General features: G+C 42.1%; 1 protein-coding gene across 2 annotated transcripts; it reads left to right on the top strand.

Moving 5' to 3' along the window:
* Positions 1-672: 672 nt before the first annotated feature.
* On the top strand, positions 673-24,031 carry cpt1ab (carnitine palmitoyltransferase 1Ab (liver)). Of its 2 annotated transcripts, none has more exons than XM_071514122.1 (19): positions 673-771; positions 5,240-5,404; positions 5,957-6,099; positions 8,004-8,175; positions 9,086-9,187; positions 10,068-10,205; positions 10,382-10,459; positions 11,978-12,085; positions 13,520-13,604; positions 15,728-15,923; positions 16,705-16,893; positions 17,017-17,122; positions 17,348-17,464; positions 17,795-17,959; positions 19,639-19,770; positions 20,018-20,170; positions 21,178-21,291; positions 21,579-21,671; positions 21,794-24,031. In XM_071514122.1, the coding sequence occupies exons 2-19, from the start codon at positions 5,264-5,266 to the stop codon at positions 21,878-21,880; spliced, it is 2,319 nt and encodes a 772-aa protein (XP_071370223.1). In that variant the 5' UTR covers positions 673-771; positions 5,240-5,263; the 3' UTR covers positions 21,881-24,031. The 2 variants fall into 2 exon arrangements, with proteins under 2 accessions (XP_071370223.1, XP_071370222.1); XM_071514121.1 differs by lacking the exon at positions 13,520-13,604 and adding an exon at positions 12,882-12,969.

Here is a 24,031-nt window from a genome sequence, read left to right as displayed (position 1 = left end):
CTCTGTGGTGCCTGCACACTGCTCTTGGCTTCTGAGGCCATTTCCTTACCGTCTGTCTTCGAACAACACCGACTGTCCTCAGGGGGGCGCTGGTCCGCATAGTCCTTACATAGGGGTGTTGGGGATAGAGAAAGGGAGGAAGGTGCTCTTGGGCTACTTATTAGTTGCCCATTATACTGCACCAATTGCACCAATGTTCACTTGACATAATGGACGATCATAGATGTTGCATGTGGACGTAAGATTGCCTTGGCTTCCATTACATAGGTAGGTACATACATGGTGGATGGCATCACAAGCAAGTATTTGAGATTTTATTTTTGTTGTTATAGGCAGTGATATAATGCTTAATAAAAAGGTTGGTAAATTTTTAAAAGGATACTATACAAATATCACAGGAAAATTATAAACGATATATCATATCCATAGGAACGCTAACCATAGGAGATTTAAAAAAGAATACCATAGACAAAGTGACTACAATCTCACTGTTGAATACCACAGAGACATTGTAAATCCCTACAGGGAAATTATAGGAATACTTAAGTCATGTTTCGTCCCTCATCACCATTTTCATGCGTTCATTTTGGACAGTGACGTTGCAAAAGGGGCGGACTGTGTGTACAAGTCTTTCCTCCCATTCATGCAGAGCGCCCAGCAGTCCCCGCTCCCCGCCGAGAGACGAGCCGTCTCGCTGCCTTGTCAAAATACAGAAAGCGCCGCTGTCTACATTTTGCGCCGCAGACCTCCAGGTGTAATAGGAAGGGGTCGGTGAGTGAATAACTGTTCTTTTTCTGGTGCCGCTCGTAAGGTTTTCTTGTGTGTCTCTGCAGTTTTGGAAGTAGCTACGCCAAATATGGCTGCAGGGGTTGAAGGGGGAAAAACTCCCCGACTAGACGTCTGAAAAATCCCGTGAAAACTGTCTTTATCGTTGGTCAATGTCGCTTGTCAATTTATATCAACTAGTCACATTTCCGCCTAAGAGCAGCAGGTATAGCTGTGCAGCATTTACATATCGTATCCTCTATTATTTCCATATTCACGTTGGCGATAACCGGGCGGCTATGTCCTTGTTTGGCCTACAGCTGTCAGAAAGCAAGTTTCATGGGCAAATCATGGCTCGTGAAAGTGAAAATAACGTCAGTATCCAAATGCTTTCCGGTAATGTAATCACACTCCCCGCCATAGTCTTGGATTTTAACCGTTGGTGTAGAAAACTTGTTGGAAAGGCCTGTACTGAATATCTATGCTAAACAATTAGTGTTATGACTTTATTTTGACTGTACTGTGACCAAATGTTGCTAGCACAAGTATTCAAGTAGCACCGGGTTGTGTAACGGTGTTGTTATTGAGATCACAACACGAATGTGGGCAAAAGTCCAAGTAAAGGTCATTCTACCTGACATTCACCTACCTGACAGTTTCCTCAAGTAAATACTGCTTTATTATGTAGTAATTATGTACAGCCCGTGTCTTCACCTGACAGTTGCCTACGATGTGTAATGTTACAGTAAAAGAGGGATTCACCTGTGTTAATGTCACCTGGTAGTGAAGGTCAGTCAAAGCTGTTTCGTCACGGTGTCCTGTGCAAGAGCATCATAACCTTAATGCCTATTGATAATGTGATGAGATAATGCACGTGCATTGGTTTGGTTCCTTACAGTTGGGTCAAAAATGCTGGTTATTTTAATCAATAGAAAATTACTTCTTGACTTGGCGAGGAACGAACTTAATGACCCCATTTGCACAGACCACGTGGACAGGAGACTTAATATAATACCAGAGAAATGTAACCTACATATGCCGATCATATATTTCAGAATGACTTTATGGGGGTTGTCAAAAGGTGTGACAGTGGCAACTGGAAAACAGGTTTGATGAGGGGGAAATAGTTTGACGGCGTTTGCGGTAAGAGCCATAGTGCGGATAAGTGGTGGACTGTGGGGGTGTTTGACCTGATTCCTTAGTCTGGGTCTTGCATCTGCAATGATGGACATCTTATAGAAAACGGACAAAAGCTGATTATACCATATCCAAAATACACTAGATATTTCCCTATGCCTTCATCGTAACCATCGCGGGACATTGGCACATAGTGGATTTGTGCATTTGTTGCCGGTTTTGCCCGGTGTCTGAGCGGCGCAGCGCTGCGACCTTTCCCCTAGTTTTCAGCAGCACTGGGCGGATCATGTGATGTGGGAAAACCAGCTGGGGGAAGGGAAAGGGACTGGCTGCTGCTGAATAGATGCTGCCTTCAAGCGCTGCTCGTATGCTCCTTCCGTGTAGTGAAATCGTAAACCTGACTTGTCCCGCATTTAAAATACTTTGCGTCGCAAATAATAACAAAATGCACCCTAAATGTAGGTTTTATGTGCCTGACATTAAATTTTAAAAAAAATCAAGTGTAACAGCGTTACTCTGTGCTGCAGCAGGAGAACAAAGACGAGAAACGTTGCCATTTATTGTATTGTGTGTTTTACTGAGTGACAACTAAAAGATAGAGTGAAAATGGAACCATAAACAATAGGCCTATATATTATTTTCACAGAATGCCAAACATTAGCATAATATAAAACAGCATCACTTTTACCATCAGTTGTTAGCATGACTTTCATGCGTCCCGCCCCCTAAATCTGACATCTCGGCAATTCGGGTATTGCCGGATATTCAGACTTCCCAGTCCCAGTTTTTATGACTTTGTTGGGCGGTTCATGTACGCTCCACTTGTAATTATAATATTTCCGACAGCATTTGAAGGCAGCACAAAACATGTCCCGTCCCCATATGCACCCACAGCACGTCCCTCTCACACTTGCTGACTCCCAGACAATCTTCCTGCAGAAAGGCTTCTTTTCTGAGCCCCTAAAATCTTGGAAATATTAGTGATTTCATTTTGTAGGCTAACATCCATCCACATTCACTCTGAGGGATGTATTGGTTGCATCAGTCTTTCCCATGTTTATGTGAAGAACCTCCAAATATACACTGTAGATGATCATCATCTGATGATTTCACCATCATGTGAGAAGATTTGTGTCTCTTTCTCTCTTTACTGTAGGTGGGAAGTAACAGTGGAGAGAGTAAAAACCCAGAATAGACAGTGCTCACAATAGACACTACCAGACACCCTCTCACTGGGCTAACTTCTACTGAATGAAATAGTAATTCAAGTAAATTCATTCTCATTTTTCTGGGAGCCCTGGAACCTGTTCAAGGAACCTTTGGGGTTCTTGGACCCCAGCATGGGAACCACTTAGTTGCATCATATTAAATACTGTCATCATCTACCTTACCATTGGGGGATGGAGTATAGAGTTGCAACAGTCATTTGGTCAAACCAGCATTTCATAGAGCATAAACTGTCTTGCAGATCGAGAAAGTACTACTAAGATGTTTTAATAATCTGAGTAAAATAATCTGATAAACTAGAAGAATGGAGTAACTGGTGTGTAATTACAGTACTACGGATGTGAAAAAGAGTCTGTGGGGTTCATGAGCAGGAATTATTAATAATATGTTGTAGGCTCACAACTAAAAAAAAAAGGCTTCTTCTTTGTGCCCTTAATGGGTTTATCTCCACCTGTTAATTTTCCAGATGTCCATCTTCGTATTGCCTCCAGTTTCACAGAGCAACAGCACTAATAAGGGGAACTCGAAGGCTATGATCATGTTGCAGCTGAAAGTGTCCCAATTCTGATCTTCCCCGCCTATGTGACACAGATCTGATGTTTTTAGAGCAGTGTGAACAGAAAAAAAACACACACAGTCAGATCTTTTCATTTCTGATCTGGACCACATTCATGTTTGAGCCTAACTGTGATACATATCCATGGCCATGCGACTGCAGTCTGGCCTGTCGGATTGTCTTATGGATTGCTTTCCATAAGACAGATCACTGTTGTCATAACCCTGAGTCCATTTCACTAGAAAGAAATGGAGGACAATGACTCAAGAAGCCAGTGGAGAGACAGCAAGGTCGCAAATTTAATATTTGAGATGCCTCCATTCAAACAAACCTAGAGGGGACACATCGTAATCTACATCGTCCAGCCTCCACGGCAAATCTTCTTTAGAGATGGGTAGTAGTAGTAGTAGCCTATTCACACACAACCCATGAGTTTTCCTCCCAGTGCATCTGCTTCCCTCGGAGGCAACATAGTGTCATCTTACAGGAACCAGTTCAGTTGTTATAGTAACTAAATACAAAACATGCACATCGAATGGGTCTTGTAAAGCGTGTATGATAGGCCAAGACCTCAGGTAACTAAATTACATTAAATACGGCAGGATTGCGTTAACCTTAAAACACAGGTCATTGCGGTTGCTCTCCATGTTTTACTGGACACACTGAATAAGAGTTACTAAGAGTGGACATTTATGGACGTATCCATTGATACTCATGCTATAAATTACACAAGTAATAATTGCATAGGCAAATTCCCTTCTTTGCCTTGAGCTAACCTTACTGAAAAGGAAAATTTCCATGATGATATGACCTGTGAGGTGTCGAACCTAAGTTTGTCCCTTTAGGCAAATAATTCCCTGAGGCCAGGGATTTCTTTAGGAGCATTGCATGTAGCCTCAAAAATGATATCCTCAGCTTAGGGCCCATATTTTGCATTTTACAGTAGTTTCAGCCATAACACTGCAGTTGAGTCTCTCGTTACTGTGGCAACCACTCCATCATGTGCGATGTGTGACCAGGCCCCGACCCAAAGTATTTGCTGACTCTTTGGCCTTCTAACTCCATGTAAACCCTCTTGTTTTCTAATCCAATAAGAGTCATTTCCCACTCTGAGGCTGTTTTCCCAAGAGGGAATTTCATTAGATGATGTCTTAGAATTTAGTTATCCATCAGTGTAGTTGTTGAAGAATAGCACCATAAATTTCAAGGAACGGTGACATAAGCTGGTAAAGGATCAGTGTGGAGGATTCAGCTGATAAATGTTAATGTTCAGTGTCATTCAGTAGCATCATCCACATATCAGGAAATGGTGATTAGACCTGGTTGATTAATGTGATCTCATCATTCTTGAAATCAGTATCCTTTGTAAACTTTACTCTGTGATGACATTACCAGATGACTAGATGCGTTTCAGGTACATGCAAAGTGAGAGAAGATACAAATTATTTGTTGGTCACTATTTGTCGCCCTACGTTTATGATCTACCATTTACCTTTGATATAAACTCCTTTATGCTTTCCCTCCATTAACTTGATGAACTTACCTCTCCCCCAGTGACCCTGCGCAGCAGCAGCCAACATGGCAGAAGCTCACCAGGCGGTGGCCTTCCAGTTCACCGTCACCCCTGATGGCATCGACCTACAGCTGTGCCACGAGGCTCTACGCCAGATCTACCTCTCTGGCCTCCACTCCTGGAAGAAAAGGTTCATTCGTTTCAAGGTGAGACACATGGGGCGAGAGCAAAGACTATAGGGCTTTTTTTTACGGGGGTAAATCTTGGAGATCCTTGACTCGATTTACTCACTTTGTGAACTCGGTAAACAAAGGGAGTCGTAAGTTGCTCAGTAGTGCTATCTGATACTTTACTGATTGCAGTCATATTATGTCAAGCTCTGTCTGTTTGTCTGGTTAAGAATTCCATTAACTCCTGCTCAATGGAAGCTCACCTATTCATTGAACTCCCGCAAACACACGACAGTGACAGTAACAGTAACGTTCCTGTCTGTTCTTTGTATTCTAGCCTTTGACCTACTTATCTGTTTACACACATTGTCATTATGAGTCACCCAAACCCAAAGACCTGCTAGCATTTTCACATATAGCTCTTCAGTCATTGTTTTGATTATTATAGTTGGTAAAAACTTGCCTGTAGCAGCAGGACCCAAAACACTAATTATAGAATTAATGTCAATATCATCTATATCCTTATAGACTCTTTGTTCTCTGTGACCACGGTGACCTTTGTAACCCTCTGTTGTTTTTACTCCACAGAATGGGGTGATGACTGGTGTGTACCCGGGCAGCCCCACTGGCTTCATGGTGGTGGTCGTGTCCTACATGTCCTACAATAAATATAATCAGCTGGATCCCTCTCTGGGGTTTGTTGCCAAGCTAAGCCAACACATACCTATCGGGTAAGTCCAGTGATATCATGTGGTGCTGTCTTGGCATGCCATAGTGGGTTATTTTTCCTGGATTTTAATCAAAGTCTGGAATTTTTTGACTCTCCTGAACCAGGCTTTGGGTTCATTTTCTGATGAACACAGAAGCAGCCAAGTGCAATTTTATTCTCAATATTGAGAGGTTGGGCGTATGAAAGCACTATTAAACTGAACATCAAAACTGGATGTCTCAGAACGTTGTGTAGTTAAACTCAGAGGAAAGTGAATTTCTTGTTATTGGCACTGAATGTATCTCAAGACAAATTTAGCAGTCTACTGCTCCTTTAACAAATACAATCAAGGCTGTATCTAAAAATGTAGGCGTCATTGTCGATCCAAATTTAAACCTTGAGCCAAATGTAAAAAATTGGAGAAAACATTCTTGTTTGTTCTGTCCCTCAGTGACGCAGGGATAGTAATACATGCTCTTCTCACCGTCACTGCTGCAAGGCTTTATTTACTTGCCTTAAACAACAAACCGTGGCACAGCTCCAAGTTGTGGAAAATACTGCAGCAAGGCTTTTGACCAGGACTAAGAGAAGGGATCGTAATACTCTATTCTGGCATCCTGATATTCATTGCCTGTCAGTTTTAGAATTTATTTGAAGATTTAATAACTTTTAAGGCTCCTAGCTACATCTCAGACCTTTTAAAGCCTTATGAGACAGAATACAGCTTTAAATCCGAGCCAGGTCTCTGTTGGCTATTCCTATGTCTAGGCTAAAGATGAAAGGTGACAAGGCTTTTGCTGTCAGGGCCCAAGGCTTTGTCCTGCTTGAGGAGCTTAGACTAGCTAAATAAGTCGTCCTTTAAATCACTTCTCAAGGCCCATTTGTACAAAAAGGTCTTTTCGTAATTTTCTTGCATGTTTTGCTTGTGTATGTTTGTCTTATTATTATTTCCATGCAATTATGTACATGCCAAGAGAACATGTAGGCCTACTTTCCCAAGTGCCTCATGTGGTTGGTAGATCCTAGGTTTAATTCACTCACAGATTTGACAGTCTAATGTTTTTTTCTAAATGTCCCCTACACCTCATCTTCATGTTTGCTAACAGTCTCATCATGTTTATGCTGATATTGTGCAATAGTTCTCAAATGCGTCCTGTCTATAAATGGCTTGTAATGCTTTTCTTATCAATAACACAGTGTATTGTCCTTCAAGGCAAGGACATTATTTAGGGCAGTGTGTTCTTTTCACTGTACTAATGAGAAACATTTTGTTAGAGGTTGTAGCACCTGTTAGTGTCATATTTTTTCAAGCACCGTAAAATTACAGCTATAAGCCCGGCTACCTGTTGGGTTTATAAAACATACCATCAAAGACACTCTGGCCACACTGAGTAACCAAAGATTTTAGGTTATTACTGTTGACACAGTTGATTGATCATGACTTGGGACCACAGAGTGGCTTAATCCTCTCAAGATAAATCACATGCTTTATTTATCAGTCACGATTTAATGTGACTTCTTTGATTTTGAAGTGGGCCAAGTCCAACAGTTACTTTATCGCATCTGGTGTCAAGTGTTGTTTTTCCAATCAGTGTTCTTTTAGTGCAGTCTCTTTTTAGATCACTAAATTGGTCAAGCTTGAAAATGAAAAGGCCTATTTTATTTTTTTGCACGCCATATCACCACACTGTATTTATTTCCTTTTAAGCTAGAATATTAACTTGCTTGAATCACATTTGATTTTTCACAAAGCCCCACTCTGTCCAATGATGTGATTCTTGCAAGAGGGGAAGTTCTGGCTTTTGTTTCCACTATGCAGTCAAATGAACAGGTTCTGCTTTGCTGCCGTTATTTGACCCCCTCTGTGTCTTTGTCTTCTTTTCTCCTCCCCTCTCTTTCCCCATCTCTCTCTTTCCCTCCTCACAGCCGATACATGTCTACAGACAGCCAGAGGATAGTGGGGGGCGTTCTGGTGGGCACGGGCCTGTGGGTCACCATAATCTTTATCATGAGGAATGCCCTGAAGTGCCTGTTGTCGTGGCATGGCTGGATGTACGCGCGTCATGGCTCCGTGTCCTGGTCCACTCGTCTCTGGATGGTGAGACAACCACCTGGGGAGAAGATGACTTAAGCCCATTTTCTGTTCTTTGAGCATAGGCGGTAATGCAGTGCAACATTTGTGCCCAGACAGTACCCTCTTGCTCTTAGCATCACACATACTCTTAAGGCTCAGGCCAAAATGCACCACTCCGCTCAATTCATTTGAGAGAAGATTCACACTAGAATGTTCTAGTGGAATTCACTTCCAAAAGACTACAGAATGGATTGTTTGACACGGCATATGGAAGACATTTTCACAACTTATGAGAGCCAGATGTACGAGAGATATGATTTTGAACAAAACCTTGACTCTTTCCACCTGCAGTGAATATTCTAAATGAAATGAATGTGTTGTAAATGTTTCTATATTTCTGAATTTTACCATTTATTAATTGTGGAAACTAAAATTGTGATATCCGATTATACACAATTAATTGTGCCCTTATTTCACTTGAGTTTGAGCTTCTACCGACAACTTGTCGGTAGAATTCTGTGGAGAGTTATTAAAGCCTACAAGGGGTCGTTGTTTACGCAGGTCTCTATCAACTTCAAAGACCTCCTGTGATGGGAGAGGACCCTCCCTTGTCTTAACATATGTAAAAGAAAGCAGCGCACAGCAAGGCTTTTATTAAAATAATGCATAAGTGGCGATCCACAAATAGCAGGGTTTGCTTTGGCCAACTTGGCCTAGTTGTCAGAGATACAGTTGATTTTTTGTGTGACAGGTTTCATTGAGTTGGCCATGAGTCCTACACTGGTTCCTTTTCAGTTTAACCCACTGATTATTAACTCTTTGTGTTTCATCTAGCAACCTACAGCATGTAAGCCAAAGTGCAAAGTCTAATTTTAATTCCCCCTGTGTCCTCTCCCCTGTCCTCCCCTCCCCCACGTCTGCTCTTCTCATCCAGTTATTAGTGAAGGTGTTCTCTGGCAGGAAGCCAATGCTGTACAGTTTCCAGAACTCCCTGCCTCGGCTACCTGTCCCCGCTGTAAAGGACACCTGCAGACGGGTAAGTTCCACCTGTGATGTCTGCTTCCTCTCTGAATGGCTGCTTTGTGTATGTTTTTGATTGTTCAAAATGATCCTGGGTATAATTTGAACTGGGACATAAGTTTGCGTTTTTATTTCATGTGCTGTCATGTGTTGGCTCATGAAAAGACAGTAACATTCCTGATCCTTTTTTACATATCTTCTGCTTGGTGGCATCATTAAATGAACTTCCCTCTAGGGGCATATCATAAATAAGTAAACGGTACAGTAATTTCATGAATTTCCGCCTCCTCCTCGTATATGGTTGCGCCACAATAGTCCTACGTACCTTCTATCCAGAAGAAAATTACAGATGACTTTCCATTCATCATTATTCATTGAAAGAACCAACTGAGATAAAAGCCAGTTACTACCACTGAAGTGTTTGTCATTAGCTTGTACTGCTGCTTATCTCTGTGATCTGTGTATCCTTAGTCAAGTGTCCTATTGTGAACTGAGAAAGATTTAGCTTGAAGGAATGAAAAACTACTCAACTTCAGAATGTCTCTACAGCTGAGCAGACTTCAATAAGGCTCCAAGTAGGTTTCAAATCCAGGCATGTAATTAAGACGTGCAAAAGAAAAGCAGTGTAGGTTTTCAAATGGATTCAGTTCAAGAGTTGCCATAGGTCCTCTTTCTTTGTCACTTGACCGTGTTGCCCAAGGCCATAACCACTAAATACACTTCCTACCTCAGACCAGTAATTTGTCAAGGGAGAAAGAATAGATGGCAAGTTTTTCTGGCCAGTTTTTCTGGCCTATCTGCTCTCTTCTTGTCTAAAACTGGTGATTCGGGTCCACATTCAGCTCTTTGTGCCTGTGCATTGTCTTCATACTATCTGTGTGTGAATGTGTTTGCAGTACCTGGAGTCGGCCCGCCCACTGATGGATGATGAGCAGTATGAACGGATGGAGGGCTTGGCTAAGGACTTTGAGAAGAACCTGGGACCCAGACTGCAGTGGTACCTCAAACTCAAGTCCTGGTGGGCCTCCAACTATGTAAGTCAGAAAGGATTTTTCTCACATCCCCTCTCGGCTGTTGTAACCAAGAAGACAGTTTAGGACACTGTCTTGGTTCATGAATCAAGTTAGAACGATCAAGGAAAGCAGTATGTATAATAGTCTCACCCCTCTTCCTTCCTTTCTTCCCCCCCCCCTCTCTTTGTCTGACTCAGGTCAGTGACTGGTGGGAAGAGTATATCTACCTCAGAGGCCGTGGGCCCATCATGGTCAACAGCAACTATTATGCCATGGTAAGATCTCTCTCCCTCAGTATCTGTCTCCAGACATCGACTCAGCCTGTTGTTTAAAAGTTGAACAACAGGCTGCTAACTTTATGAAGGCTGTGACTGATTCTCTATGGGAGAAGCTTTGGAAAGACACGGCCAGCGCAGGTGCTGTCTGTTTATTTGGTGACACCTGAGTAAATTCCAGAAGGTTTCGCCCACCAAAAAAGCTATTGTGTGAGTGTGACCCATTGCCCTTGCTGTTATTTAAGACACTGGGGAGAGTAATATACATGGCTCGATTTCTCTCTAATTCTAGGTTGTTGAGCAGGAATTTCCATTTTCATATCACGAGGCAATCTTCCCATGTAAGGGTTGAAAGATTTGTCATTAGTTGAAGTGTAGCCTATGTTGCATCTAGGCGTGCCATTTTTGAGTTGAGGTTTCTTTGATACTTGATACAGTAGGTGACAGATAAGATGGGGGGGGGGGGAGAAGCACTTTAGCAACCTACAGCCATGTGGTAGCTCGGACTATACAGGTTTGGCTCCTATTTGATCAGCTCAATGGCATTATGCAAAGTATACCATTGACTTTCTTCCAACAACTTTGATTTGACTGAACATGTTGCATTTATTTTGCCCACTACTTTGTATGGATAGTGATGTAGGGATTTTACTGAAACAAAATGTTTAGCCTTTCAATAATTTGTTTTATGATGTTATGCCTCCTGCCTGATCTCCTATGTGGCTGTGTGCATAGCAGACACTTTTCTTTAAACTATATTAAATAGACAGACATGCATGAACCCCATGTGTACTATGTAAGAAATAGGCTACCTCATCACACTGTCTCAGGCGAGATCATTACAACTATAGTCATTCTGGCTTGGGAGTTACTTGGCATCTTGGTCAGCATGACCACAATCGCAGCATTACACCTCGTTTGTACTTAGCTGACGAAGGGAATGCTCCAACTGTGTGTCATATTTGTGATCAGTTCCTTTGTGTATGGATCCAGTGAACTCACCCAAGATAACTAGCCACCACTGAGTGGTCTCTATGAGGGACTTTGGCACGTGCGCACAGGCCCCTCTGTGTGTTTCTGCCTGAATGAGCGGGACAGCAGACTGGACTGTTGCTGCATGCGGTCACAGGGATGGGTCACCGCTCCCAGAGACAGTCCTACTGTATGTATGCCTGTTTGAGTCTGGGACATGACTCTGCCAGCACCGACTCAGTGCACACTACTGTATGGTTTACACAAAGAGAGATGGCCCCTCTTGCTTAACGAGCCCTGTTGCTAAAGACCCAGCTGTTAAGGAAGGTAGACTTGCTATGGGGGTCAGTGGAACAGCACTCGGCATGCTTGGAATAGCAGGTCAAGTTAGCTGGGAATACTGTATCTATACGTGCAGTACTGGGCCAAAAGTCACATCTCAGGTTTTGGACAGGTGCACCCATATTTTTCAAGACTGTGTCATGCATTGGCTGAAATGCCATCAATTATCGTCTTATTATTGATCCTCCCTCTTCTTTCCTCCAGGACTTCCTGTATGTGTTCCCCACTTCCATCCAGGCTGCCAGGGCAGGTAACGCCATCCACGCTATCATGCTGTACAGGAGGAAACTGGACAGAGCCCAGATCAAACCAGTGAGTCTAGAACAGATCTCTATATATCTCTCTCTATCTCTCTGTTTCTCTCTCTCTCTCATCTATTTCTCTGAGTTCTTTCTCTCCTTAAATGATTCACTTGAACTTTAACTTGAGCTTTGATTAATTAATAATCATTGTACAAGCTGTAATATAACTACATATTTAGTAACATGCACAGTGCATATTTGATCTTGTGTAAATGATTAAACTGCTCATTTATGATGTGTTGATATTGATAAGAGAAAACAAATCCTTGTTGTTATTACAGCTGTTATCTGAGAGCCGTATATTCCCCTGCAACCGCCTCTTTCTGTTACTTCAAAGTGTGTTTGTTATCCATAATCTCGCCAGTGATTTTGTAGATGCTGCCATTGTCTTCAGCTCATTGTTTGTAACTCTGACTTTTGAATGAGCTGCGCACTGTGCTTTTTGCTTGTTCTGCTATAAGAATGGCTATAATTACTGGCAAAGCGAGATCATGGATGTTTTCTGCAGGCTTACTGAATAAACTGAAGGCTGTTCTCCCTCTGTACCTCTGCCTATCAGTCCTCTTCCTTCACCAACATGCATGATGCTTAAGTGCAAATTCCTTACACACGCACAATACTGACACAAATTCCTCAACATCTTGTATATATTCACACACATACACCCACACACACATCACTTTTGCACACAACAAATGTCTACATCTATACAAACACAAATGCATGCTCTCGCTCTGTTATGCACTCACGTTCGGTTGTCTCTGTTTTACTGTTTTGTCCCTTCGCTGTCTCGGACGCTGCGTTAGATATACTTGCTGGCGAACAAGGTTCCTCTGTGTTCGGCTCAGTGGGAGCGGATGTTTAACACCACCCGCGTCCCTGGTTTGGAGACAGGTAAGAGGAGGGCACATTTCGGCGCTGCCCTCTGACCCCTGCCCTGTGACCCTAGCCATTGCCGCGGCAAAAGCCAATGGAAACCCTGACTCCTGGACTCTGTGTCAACCAGCACAGCCCTGAATAGAATCTACCTCTCATTGGCTTTCCTCTGTGTAATGAGGTTCCCAGTTATTGGCTCTTCACAATTTTGAATGCAAATTTGGGCCTCCATTTGACTGGGAGATATCAATTTGCTTTAATTTGTATAAGTGATCTAAATCTCTAAAAGGTATCTATATTCAGGTGCAATGTCTACCGCAAGGGCTTTGCTGGTGGCATTGAGGTAGCAGGCCACTGGTTTCTGGATCCTGCTCATGTCTCCCACCCTGGCAGCCTTCTGAGGTCCCTCCTGCTCCTTAGGACTGCTTATCAACCCAATCCTCATCCCTCCTCGTCCTCCACTTCACCCACTCTGCTGTCCCCTTAAGTGTTTGTCTGCTGTTCTGGGGGTTTTAGTGAATTAGTTTGTCATCTCTCTTGTGTTTGACTCTCCCCTTTTGCTTTTCAGCTCATGCTCCTACACACTATTCCCATGTGCTCATCCCAATACGAGCGTATGTTCAACACCAGTCGTGTCCCAGGTGTAGACACAGGTAGAGTCTTTAGTGGCGCCGCCTCCTCCCACACTACTCCTACTGTACTCCTCCTTGGCACGTTTTGTACATCTTCGTAAATTTAAATTAAGCTGGTCTTTATAAATAATCATGCATGTGTACTAGTCCATACACATGGGGAGTACTAATTTGCATGTGACTGAAGCCTAGCCTTTTAGTTTGAGCATTCAAAGAGTGATGAGGCCTAGAAATATCAAACTGCATTGGTCTGGCCTGGATAACCATAGTTGTTTGAAAAACCATGGTTTTGATAGGATAAGTTAACACAAACCAGCACAGAATATAACATACTGTTAATCTTGAAACAAATCTGAGGTGTTCTATATCATCTAACATTTATTGATTAGATTATATGATTAAAAACATGCAGGTAATAAATATTACCCTCACCCTCAATATTGGGTGTAACCCATGGCTATTTATTATCTAAAGTAATGATTGATTTCTGAGAGGAACGGGAAGCCATTTTGCAGCAAGAAACAACAAAATGTCATGAACAGGAACTTCCTGGAACCTCAGAGTTGAGTAAAGTCTTCATAGGAAGCTAACCCATGAACATTCAGTTTGTAAAGAATCTCTACTGCTTTATCTAACAGTGTGAGTTCTACAGTATATCTAAGAGGAATACCTCAGAACCAAGACTCTAATCTGTGATGTCGTCTAGATGTACAACCTGGAGCACCACCATCAACAATGAATTGTAGATTGACTTTGTGACTTCCCGACTGCTCTTGATGTCTCACTTCTTTTTGCAGTTCTCTCTCAAAGAAGGTGTAGAATAATGAGACATCACACATTTGGGGCCAAGAGAAACTCCTCACTGATCTCTGGCTGTAGAGGACAGTAGTGAATGACTAATAATACAAACTCTACTGTCCTGGTGCATATGAAAACATATTTGAGCACTGAAATTCAGTGATTCCCCACCCCCCATTTAAAAAAAAAAATAAAAAATTAATATTTGTGAATTTTATATTACTCTCAGTTTGATAGCGCTCCATAAAAAAACAATTTGATGGCTTAAATTTGTAGTTTTCCCCTATGTTGTAATATGTATTATTGAGGCTGTGTGGAGAAAAAATAATGGATAAATATAGCATCAGTGGAAAAACTAGTTTGCTATTAGAGCAGCATTGAATAGAAGATATTTCTAAAGGGATGCATACAATCTTAATGTCTTTTCCAGCTCTTCTAAGCCAGTTATAATGTCTTTGAATCTCTATGCTCAGTGCCCTTATTCACATTCCAGAGGAAGCTACATTGCTGAAGGTGCCCTTACAGTAAGAAGATGCACAGTAGGCTAAATATTACCTGGATGCGAGGTTGTTGTACTTGGGGTCAAAATGTTCCCAGCGTAGGTGTCCTCTCCCTCGTCTTGTCTGTAACCGGGTCAATGCTTGTTTGAACACTTTGAGCGTCACCAAATCAATTTTATGACGTTTTAACAAAGATAACACAGATTCACGTAAACAAAGCTTTGAATTGGATTCTCATGGTTGTGAGTGGTGCTGCTCAAACAAACATTTGGACTCCTGCCTCTACCCATTATGTCCCAAACCACTACCCCATTCCCAGATTACTTTCCCTTTTCATCTCATCTCCTGTCCTTCCCATTTCAAGCTGCTTTAGATTGTCGATTGGATATTCTCCCTCATTATATAGCTCTTTGAATTTAGTATTTTCTTATTCAAATGCATATCATTTCAAAAGGTGGATATTCACTTGAATAAAAGAATCAGCTCTCGTTAATATACTTAAAATATACTTACTTACAATACTTTTGTTCCTAAATCTGATGTTGTGGATATCACAGAATTTTACTACTGGGACAAAGAAATCTTATTTATTAACATACATATTGATCCTGGCATGAAATGCTGTGACATCCATACGTCCTGCTCCCCTTCTCACTTTGTTTAGAAAACAATAAGTAACACCATTTAATTACATAAAGTTTTAATTATAAGCTGTACTGAGATACATGCACAACGACTGAAAAATGTACTCTCCCTCACACCTCCGCCCCACACTTCTCCCTTTGTCCTCCTTTCTCTCTTTTTTGCTTGTTTTCTCTCTCCTTACCATCGGCCCCTCCCGCCCAGACACCCTTCAGCACGTGAATGAGAGTAAGCACATTGCTGTGTACCACAAGGGTCGCTTCTTCAAGGTGTGGCTGTTTTATGATGGGCGGCTGCTGTTGCCACGGGAGATAGAGCAGCAGATGGAGAGGATCCTGGCCGACAAGTCTGATCCCTTGCCAGGAGAGGAGGCACTAGCCGCGCTCACTGCAGGGGGCAGGTGGGTGGCATTACAGACTCAACTGCAACTCGTGTCACACATTTCCAGCACTGATTTTTTTTCTTCTTAGTCAATAATGTTAGAAAGATTAATGTAGCCGGACCACTTATAGGAAGTGATGAAATCAGTGTAGATGGACATTTGCTGCAATGATATTCTGTTCTGAGGTGTATTCTGAGGTAATAAATAGTATTTTACTCTTTAGGCTTTTACTTGACACTGTTGGCCAGAGCAGCATGGAAGTCTACAAGTAGCCTTGTAATATAGAAACATTTCTAAGAACTAGAACTAGAGAATAAGTAAAATAGTTATTATAGATGCTGTGTAAGTATTGATTGCATAGTAGATTGCAGAGACAAAGTATAATTATGGAGATGGGTGTGTAGTTTGAAGGTATGAGTCTTCAGTCTATGAAGGTGGGGACGGGTGGGGCAATGACCACAACTATGCAAGAATAGAAGAGCTATGCACCTGGTAGTTGCAGAGCACCTGGAGTGTAGGCTTGAAACGAGGCCTGGAGTGAGGAGCGAAGCAGTTAACATGTAGCTTTCTAGGCCAGAATGTGGGCAGTTCCTAGGAGCCAAAGCAGAGAAAGGAGTTCAGAAGGTTGAAAACTACAAAGACAGAAGAATTTCTGTAACAGATGTATGTTGAGTCCACATATAGAGCCCACACCCGCTGTATGCTGTCCTGTCTGTTCCGCATCATGCAGTTGTCTGTACTTTTTGTAGCAGTTTCCATTCTAAATTTGCTGTTTTGTGAACTCTGCTGCCCCTCGCAGGACCCCATGGGCCAAGGCTCGAGACACCTACTTCAGCCGTGGTAAGAACAAGCAGGCTCTGGACGCCATTGAGAAGGCGGCCTTCTTTGTAACCCTGGATGACACTGAGCAGCGTTTTGAGGCGGACAACCCAGTCAAGTCTCTGGACAGCTACGCCAAGTCCCTCCTCCATGGAAAGTGCTATGACAGGTGCGTTTGTTTAGACATCAGTGGTTAAGATGAACTTTATTCATTTTATTCATACTTTTACAGTAGTGTATGGCACAAGCTCATCTACAAATACACTGAATGCCTTTATTCTTTATTCTTAAGGTGGTTCGATAAATCCTTCAACCTCATAGTCTTCAAGAACGGCACCATGGGACTGAATGCGGAGCATTCCTGGGCAGATGCTCCGATCATTGGACATCTCTGGGAGGTGTGTTACTGTGCTATTTTTCGTCTAATAAATGAGTCAGTAGTGCCATAATGCCAGATCAAATCATGGTTTACATGTTTACATTTGCTAATCAAACGTTTTAAGACATGATGGTTCAAGAGAAATGAATGTCTGAATTAATGAATGTCTTCTATTTCAGTTTGAATTCAGTCTTAGCCTTGTTTCACACACAGTCATGTTAAAACTCCTCTCTCTGCACTGCAGCATGTGCTTTCCATGGACCCTATTAAACTGGGATATACTGAGGATGGCCACTGCTGTGGGGAGCCCCACCCCAACCTGCCTGGTCCCCAGAAGCTGCACTGGGACATCCCTGCTGAGGTAAGGCACTGCTAGTGTGTCTCTCTCATAGTCTGGTACCTGAAATGGTGAGACTGAGATTTGGTATTCATAGACCTTGACTGCCCTCTGCTGGTCGCTTTAGCCATGTGCATGCACCGCTATTGTCATTCAAAGATGTGGAGTATGCCATATAGTGGAACAATTGTAAGTGCTATATATTTGAAATTTAAAAAGTGTCAATACAGTAAGTGACATGTTAGTTTGATTGAAAATTAATCACGCCACTGGTATGAGTTTGTATTCATCCGAACGCTCTTAATAAAATATAATGTAATTATGTATAACATACGGCTCTGCTACTTCCCCTAGTGCCAGGAGGTCATCCAGAGCTCTCTGACAGTTGCCAGGACTCTGGCTGATGATGTGGACTCTCACATCTTCCCCTTCAATGACTTTGGCAAGGGTCTGATTAAGAAGTGCCGCACCAGCCCCGATGCCTTCATCCAGATCGCTCTGCAGCTGGCCCATTACAGGGTAAGTAAATCCAGCTCATTGGCTTGGGAGCAAAACAACACTTATTAATACAATGCATCTGATGATAATCATTGTATCAGCCATGGAAATATCTAAACTTTTTTCTTAACATTTTTCTATGTCACATCATCATTCATATCACAGGAATATTTTGTTAGATCTAGTGTCAGGGAGCTGTGGCTTTGACCCTTGCACTCCTTACTATTGGTTGCTTGCTATGTGTGATCTGGGAATTTAAGCTTATTGTACTATTACACTCATTGTAAGTCATAAGTGAATGCCCAAAATTTACAGGGAGTGGACAAAATAATGTCACCAAACAATATATGAACCCAAAGTCTGTGCTCCATACCTGCCATAAAGGTTTAGGTGACTGGGGAGAAGGCATTTGAATTCACCGTAGTGTTCATGAAAACACTCTTGAATTTGTATAGCTGTGTGTGTGCGGGTATCTTGGAATATGGAAACATCATGAGGAAACTGTTTGCACCATAGGGTGCAGCTCTGGTCCTATAAAATCGCCTCATATTCCTTGGCCATTATATGACCATGCAGAACAATCATCGGACCTAATGACTCCCACAAGATGGCTGTCTATTCCATTACACAATGTTCAATCTCGGAACCCATCGTTTATCGGTCTGACGACCATTAGACTCTAGGGGTGACGGCCAATATTTCGAGGTTTCCAGTGTAGACAGCGGACATCCGGGCCAAGACTTCCTCTTCCATGCGCCGGTCATTGTTTACAGTCCGATTAGCAACTTGAGACGCGAGAATGGATACAAACAAACGAAATACATGGACATCGATACTTTTTGTAGGTGTTTTAGGTCCAGACGACATTTCGGCTAATCTCTATAAACAGATATCTGCATATGAGATGTTGTCTCTCAACTCCAACTCCATTCTGGGGTTGGGTTTCGAGATTGCACAATGCTTAACAGACATTGTGAGTTGAAGGCATCCTTTGGCTCTCTCCAACTGGATGTAGGAAGAGGTCGTAAGACAACCATATTACATTTTTTCATTGCTCAGGGGTCCAGGTGTTGTGCTGCTTACACCAGGTAATGCATCTTTAGGTTTCCAAATATCTGTTGAGACTATGTCTTGGATTCAATTGTGTGTAATTTGAGGCCACAATTTCCTGATGTTTATCCTGTTACCTGTCTGTCTGTCCCTGTCAGGGAACTTCAACTTGTGACTGCTGTTCCTCTTTGCCAATGCAGTTTGTCTGTGTTTTGCATTGAGTCTCTTCCCCTTGCCGTTATTTTGCCGTTTTTGTGACCAATGTAAATTAGGTGCCACCTATTTGGCCTCTTTGAAACTCAGTGAGTTTTCAAAGCAACATGAGGCAACTAACAAATTAGAATAATAATCAGACCTCTTTTAAAGCCAACACTTAGTGCTAACTACCGTTCCAGTTACACTTGCTAGTGCAGATGCCTTTGTAATTGTGATTTAGGTACTTAAAAGTTAGTTTTTATGTGATGATACTGCTATTTAGTCTATCCCCTGTAAGTGTAAATGGAAGCCTGCTGCACTTCAGTGATCTTTGTGTAATATCAACAGAATGAACAATTATTAACTAACCTTTCACAGAGTGTACTGTCAGATATGCTTTTGTGTCCAGTGTATATATTGGTGGTTAAGGTCTGCTGTATATTGTGTTTAAACAGGACAAAGGGAAGTTCTGCCTGACATACGAAGCCTCCATGACCCGTCTGTTCCGTGAGGGCCGAACAGAGACGGTGCGCTCCTGCACCATGGAGACCTGTGCCTTCGTCCGTTCCATGATCAGAGATGAGACGGTAAGGCTGACCAGGAGCAACACACCTCACCTCTGATTACTGTACTACTGCTAGTCTCTAATCATTAGTCTAATATGCAGACCATACCCATGATAGTACAACAACTTGAAGCAAAGCATTGCTGCCCAAAACAGCTACACAAATCCTTATATTTGTCCATTCTTTTTTCTCCATCTACCCCTTCTCATCTGTCATCTTTGTCTCACTCTCGTCTCTTTGCTTTCTCATCTCTTTCCTCTCCATCCAGAGAGAAGAGCGTATGAAGCTGCTGAAACTGGCAGCAGAAAAGCACCAGGATATGTACCGCCTGGCCATGACAGGGAAAGGCATCGACCGCCACCTCTTCTGTCTCTACCTGGTTTCCAAATACCTGGGAGAGGAGTCTCCCTTCCTCAAGGAGGTATGAGCTGCTGTTGCAAGTGATCGTGGGATTTCTGTTCCTATACTGTAATACCTGGTTGTGTAATTTGCACCCCCAATGTGCACTGTTGTCCTTTTTAGTCAGCACAGACCAGATTATGGTTACTCAGTCTGTTTGACATCTGACAAAATCTGTTTTGCCTTGGCAATAACGAGATTCGTTCAGGCAGGTTTTCATTATGTAGGGATAGTATGATTGAATTATTGATGAATAATTAGTGAAGTTAGTTACTCCTTCTCCTGTTAAACCTGTACATCATTTTAACCTGTCTCCCACCTTGATACGTAATACAACTTTATTGTCCACACAAGGTGAAATATTGCCTTTGGTCTTACGTGGGATAAAAAAAGATACAAATGATATCACATGTCAACACACAAAGCATTAAAAATACAAAATAAGTACGTCATTTTATCCTACTTGAGGCAGCGCAAGTATTGTATATGCAAAAGCTGAATTACAGCTGATCAAGGGTTTAGGAGGCCACTCGTGTTTGGGACTTTCTATGGCCCCCTAGTGGGCAGCAACTGAAACTGCAGGAATAATGGGCGAGTCATGCTCCAGATTACACAGGGGTTTCATTCTAGTTTAAACTGTTTACATGTTGCCGAGCTGATGTCGTAACCACTCTTGGTGGTTAATACACCACCTAACATTTACACTGTTCATCAGTGGTTGCTCACTCCTACACACAATGATGAAAAGTGTTGAGAGTGGTCACCTGTTCACCTTTGATCATACAGTTATAAAACAGGTGCATGCAATAATTTGATAATTGGTTTCTGCTCACTTTTCTCTGATTGGATGTTGCTCCTGATCGTGTTCCATATCCTTTCTTGTGTTGACCACTTATATCTTGTAACTCATTCTAAGTGAAAAATGCCCATTCTTGCACTTACCATTTATGTTTGATGTGTGTTCACACCATGCAAGTCTAGTTTTCAATGACTACTGACTAAAGCGCTGCATGTCATCTTTATGTCTAGGTCCTGTCTGAGCCCTGGAGGCTGTCTACCAGTCAGACCCCGCTGCAGCAGGTCGAGCTGTTTGACCTGGTCAGACACCCTGAGTACGTGTCCTCCGGAGGCGGCTTTGGTCCGGTGAGTTGTCCAATCAGAACGATTCATATTCGTGCTCAGGAGTGATTTTTGACTTTTTAAGAAGGGGTGAAGAGGGTAGTGCAGGCTTGCTTCATGCATTTGAGAAACATTAAATCAAATCAATGGTTTGAGAGTTCAGTCGTGCGTTTATCTCGTTTATCTCTATTTCTGTCTCAGTCAAAACTCAGTTTCTGGTCTACGGTTTGTTCAGAATGCAGCAGCTGGTTCTTACAGCATTTGGAATAACAACTCACCTGTCTGCTCTCTTCTCTTTTTGTGTCCACCAGGTGGCTGATGATGGTTATGGTGTGTCCTACATCATTGTTGGTGAGAACCTCATCAACTTCCACATCTCTAGCAAACACTCAAGCCCAGAAACCGTAAGTTCACTTGGTTTTCCTTCCTGCAGACAATTAAGTTTCTCCTTTGTGTTGTTTTTCCTCTGACTCTTTTTTCATCTCTTTTTCTTCTCTCTTTTTTTTTTTTTTTTACCTCATTGTAGGACTCCCACCGTTTTGGCGGCAACATCAGACAGGCCATGCTGGACATTCTGGATCTCTTCGAGCTTGACAAAAAAGCCACCAAGTGATTGCCCTCTCCCTGGGTGGAAAAAGCATAAGAAAGTTTTTAACAAAAGATATATTCTTCCTGAAGCTTGTACAGAAAAAAATAATGTTGGGTTTTATTTTAAGTTAATTAATGTTAAAGAAATGATGATGATTGAAAGGTGTTTGGAAACATTACTGTCATTTTGTTTTATTGTTGTGAGAGGTACATGTGTATGTATGGGCAATGTGAGATTCTGGTGGAATTGGGCACGGGTAGTGCGCAGATCAAATGTTTATCTACAAGACTGTATGCACCGGTGCCTTAGTGACCCACTAATGTAAAAGGACAGAAAGGGAGGAGAAAATTAGTGCCACTCTAGTACTGCAAGTTTGAGATCAAGTCCACATTAACACAGTCTGTGAGATGAGTTGAGGCTGAAGAGTTGAATATTCAATATCCTGCGTTATCTGAATCAATATTTCAGCTTGGGTTGAGAAATGCTGCAAGATTTTTGACTAGGTTTTGTCCCAGTTAGTCCATCCTACACAACAGCGGAGCATGGGGGTGAAAATCCTGTGTCACTGTTTTTGTTTTTTTGTCACTTTTCCCAGTCTTCAAGATCAGAGCACCTGGGTCTTGTGGAAATGGGCGAGACGGCAAATTATTTCAACAAGTCTAATATTGTTTGGTCTCTCTTAATTTCATGTGGTTCAGTTGAGACATTTACCAACTCTGATAGTGTCTGGTGTCTAATGAAGGCTGTCAGAGTAGAAGCAGAAGGTTTCACTTGTTCAGGTAATTCTAAATGACGTAGTCGGTGTTGATCTGGAAAGTGACCCTGGATCAGCGCTGCTCTTACTCTGAGAAGCTTGTTGGACACCAGCGCAGAAGCCAAAGGCCTGATCCTAGCAGTTCAGTCTGAAGAATGGATCTCCATTGCCTTTCTGACTCTCATGTGTACAGCCGGTTTGTTTCTTTTTAGCTGCTATGTTTTTATGACATAGCGATATGGGCAGATCATATTTGTGTGTTGTTTTTGTCGTTTCCATACTCAGGTTTTATTAACTTGGCGTAGTATTCTAGGGTGCTGGCTACAGCATTGCAAGATATGTGCTTATGTTGGCATGTACCCGTGCAACAGTACATGAAGTTGAGATGCAATACGATGCCATGTGACACCAGTGAGCCGTTTCACAGTATAGCATTGACTTCCCTGTTGCAGCTGGGGGGGACAGGGTATGTTTCAGGGGGTAATCTCACTTGCACAATGTGTTTCGTTCGACTGACGCAAAGTGTGGCCAATGGTGACTTTTTGCTGTAGTAGTGTAGTGTGTGGAAAAGGGTGTGCTCACTGTACTTTCACAATGTTGTGCACTCCATGACTGGTCCGTCAGCTCGGACAAACTAATTCCTAACTTGGTACCTTGGTAGCCTTTTGTCAGATCGCTATGATCTGATCTGTCTGTCTTGGCTTCATATCAGCCTGTAATGGGACTTGTAAACTTTTATGACTGTCAAGATGTCAAATATCACTTTCAGCATCGTGGTGTTGCAGCTATTGTTATTGCCAGAGTTATAGTCAGATGAGATGCTTAACTGGTTGGTGGGTTGTTATGTCCCACCAGTAGGAAATCGCTGTTTCACTTGCATCGTTCTGTGTTAGACAACTTGTAACATTTCAAGGTCTGGAAATCAGACCCAACAGATGGACAGTAATGTTTAGGAATAGGCTACATATAGCGCAGATACACAGAAGGGCTCTCATGCTTAGGAATGCAATTCTGTTTCTTGTATTATGTTCTCTGTCAGTACAGCATATTATTTATTTTTTCCATGTGTTAACCTCTTTATTCACACATTGAACTGTTCAAGACAGGTGCATATTTACCAGCTGAGTGCAGCATATGATGAGCACTAAGTTAAGTTCAATTTTTTGCTGATTTAAGAAGTGAAACGGACAAAAAAATATTTTGATTCCTCTTTTTTTGACATGACATTTAGTTTTGTTATCGCAGACTTTGACAATGACACGTTGTAGTTGTGTGACTTTTTATCTCGGTAGACCTCATGTTTACGCTGCTGCATGGTTTTTAAGATGAAGCTGTATATGTTTGCCTTTAATTTAAAGATGTGTAAAAAGACAAGCAGCTTATATACCAAAACAAGTTTAACACAATAAAAGTGAATGTCA

The sequence above is a fragment of the Centroberyx affinis genome, unplaced genomic scaffold, assembly GCF_046629955.1.
Source record: "Centroberyx affinis isolate AG114_WGS23_722 - 3 ecotype Tasmania unplaced genomic scaffold, CSIRO-AGI_Caff_v1 ptg007973l_1, whole genome shotgun sequence".
Lineage (NCBI taxonomy): Eukaryota > Metazoa > Chordata > Actinopteri > Beryciformes > Berycidae > Centroberyx > Centroberyx affinis.
Note: the sequence above shows the minus strand (reverse complement) of the source record. Positions and strands in the feature narration are given on the sequence as shown.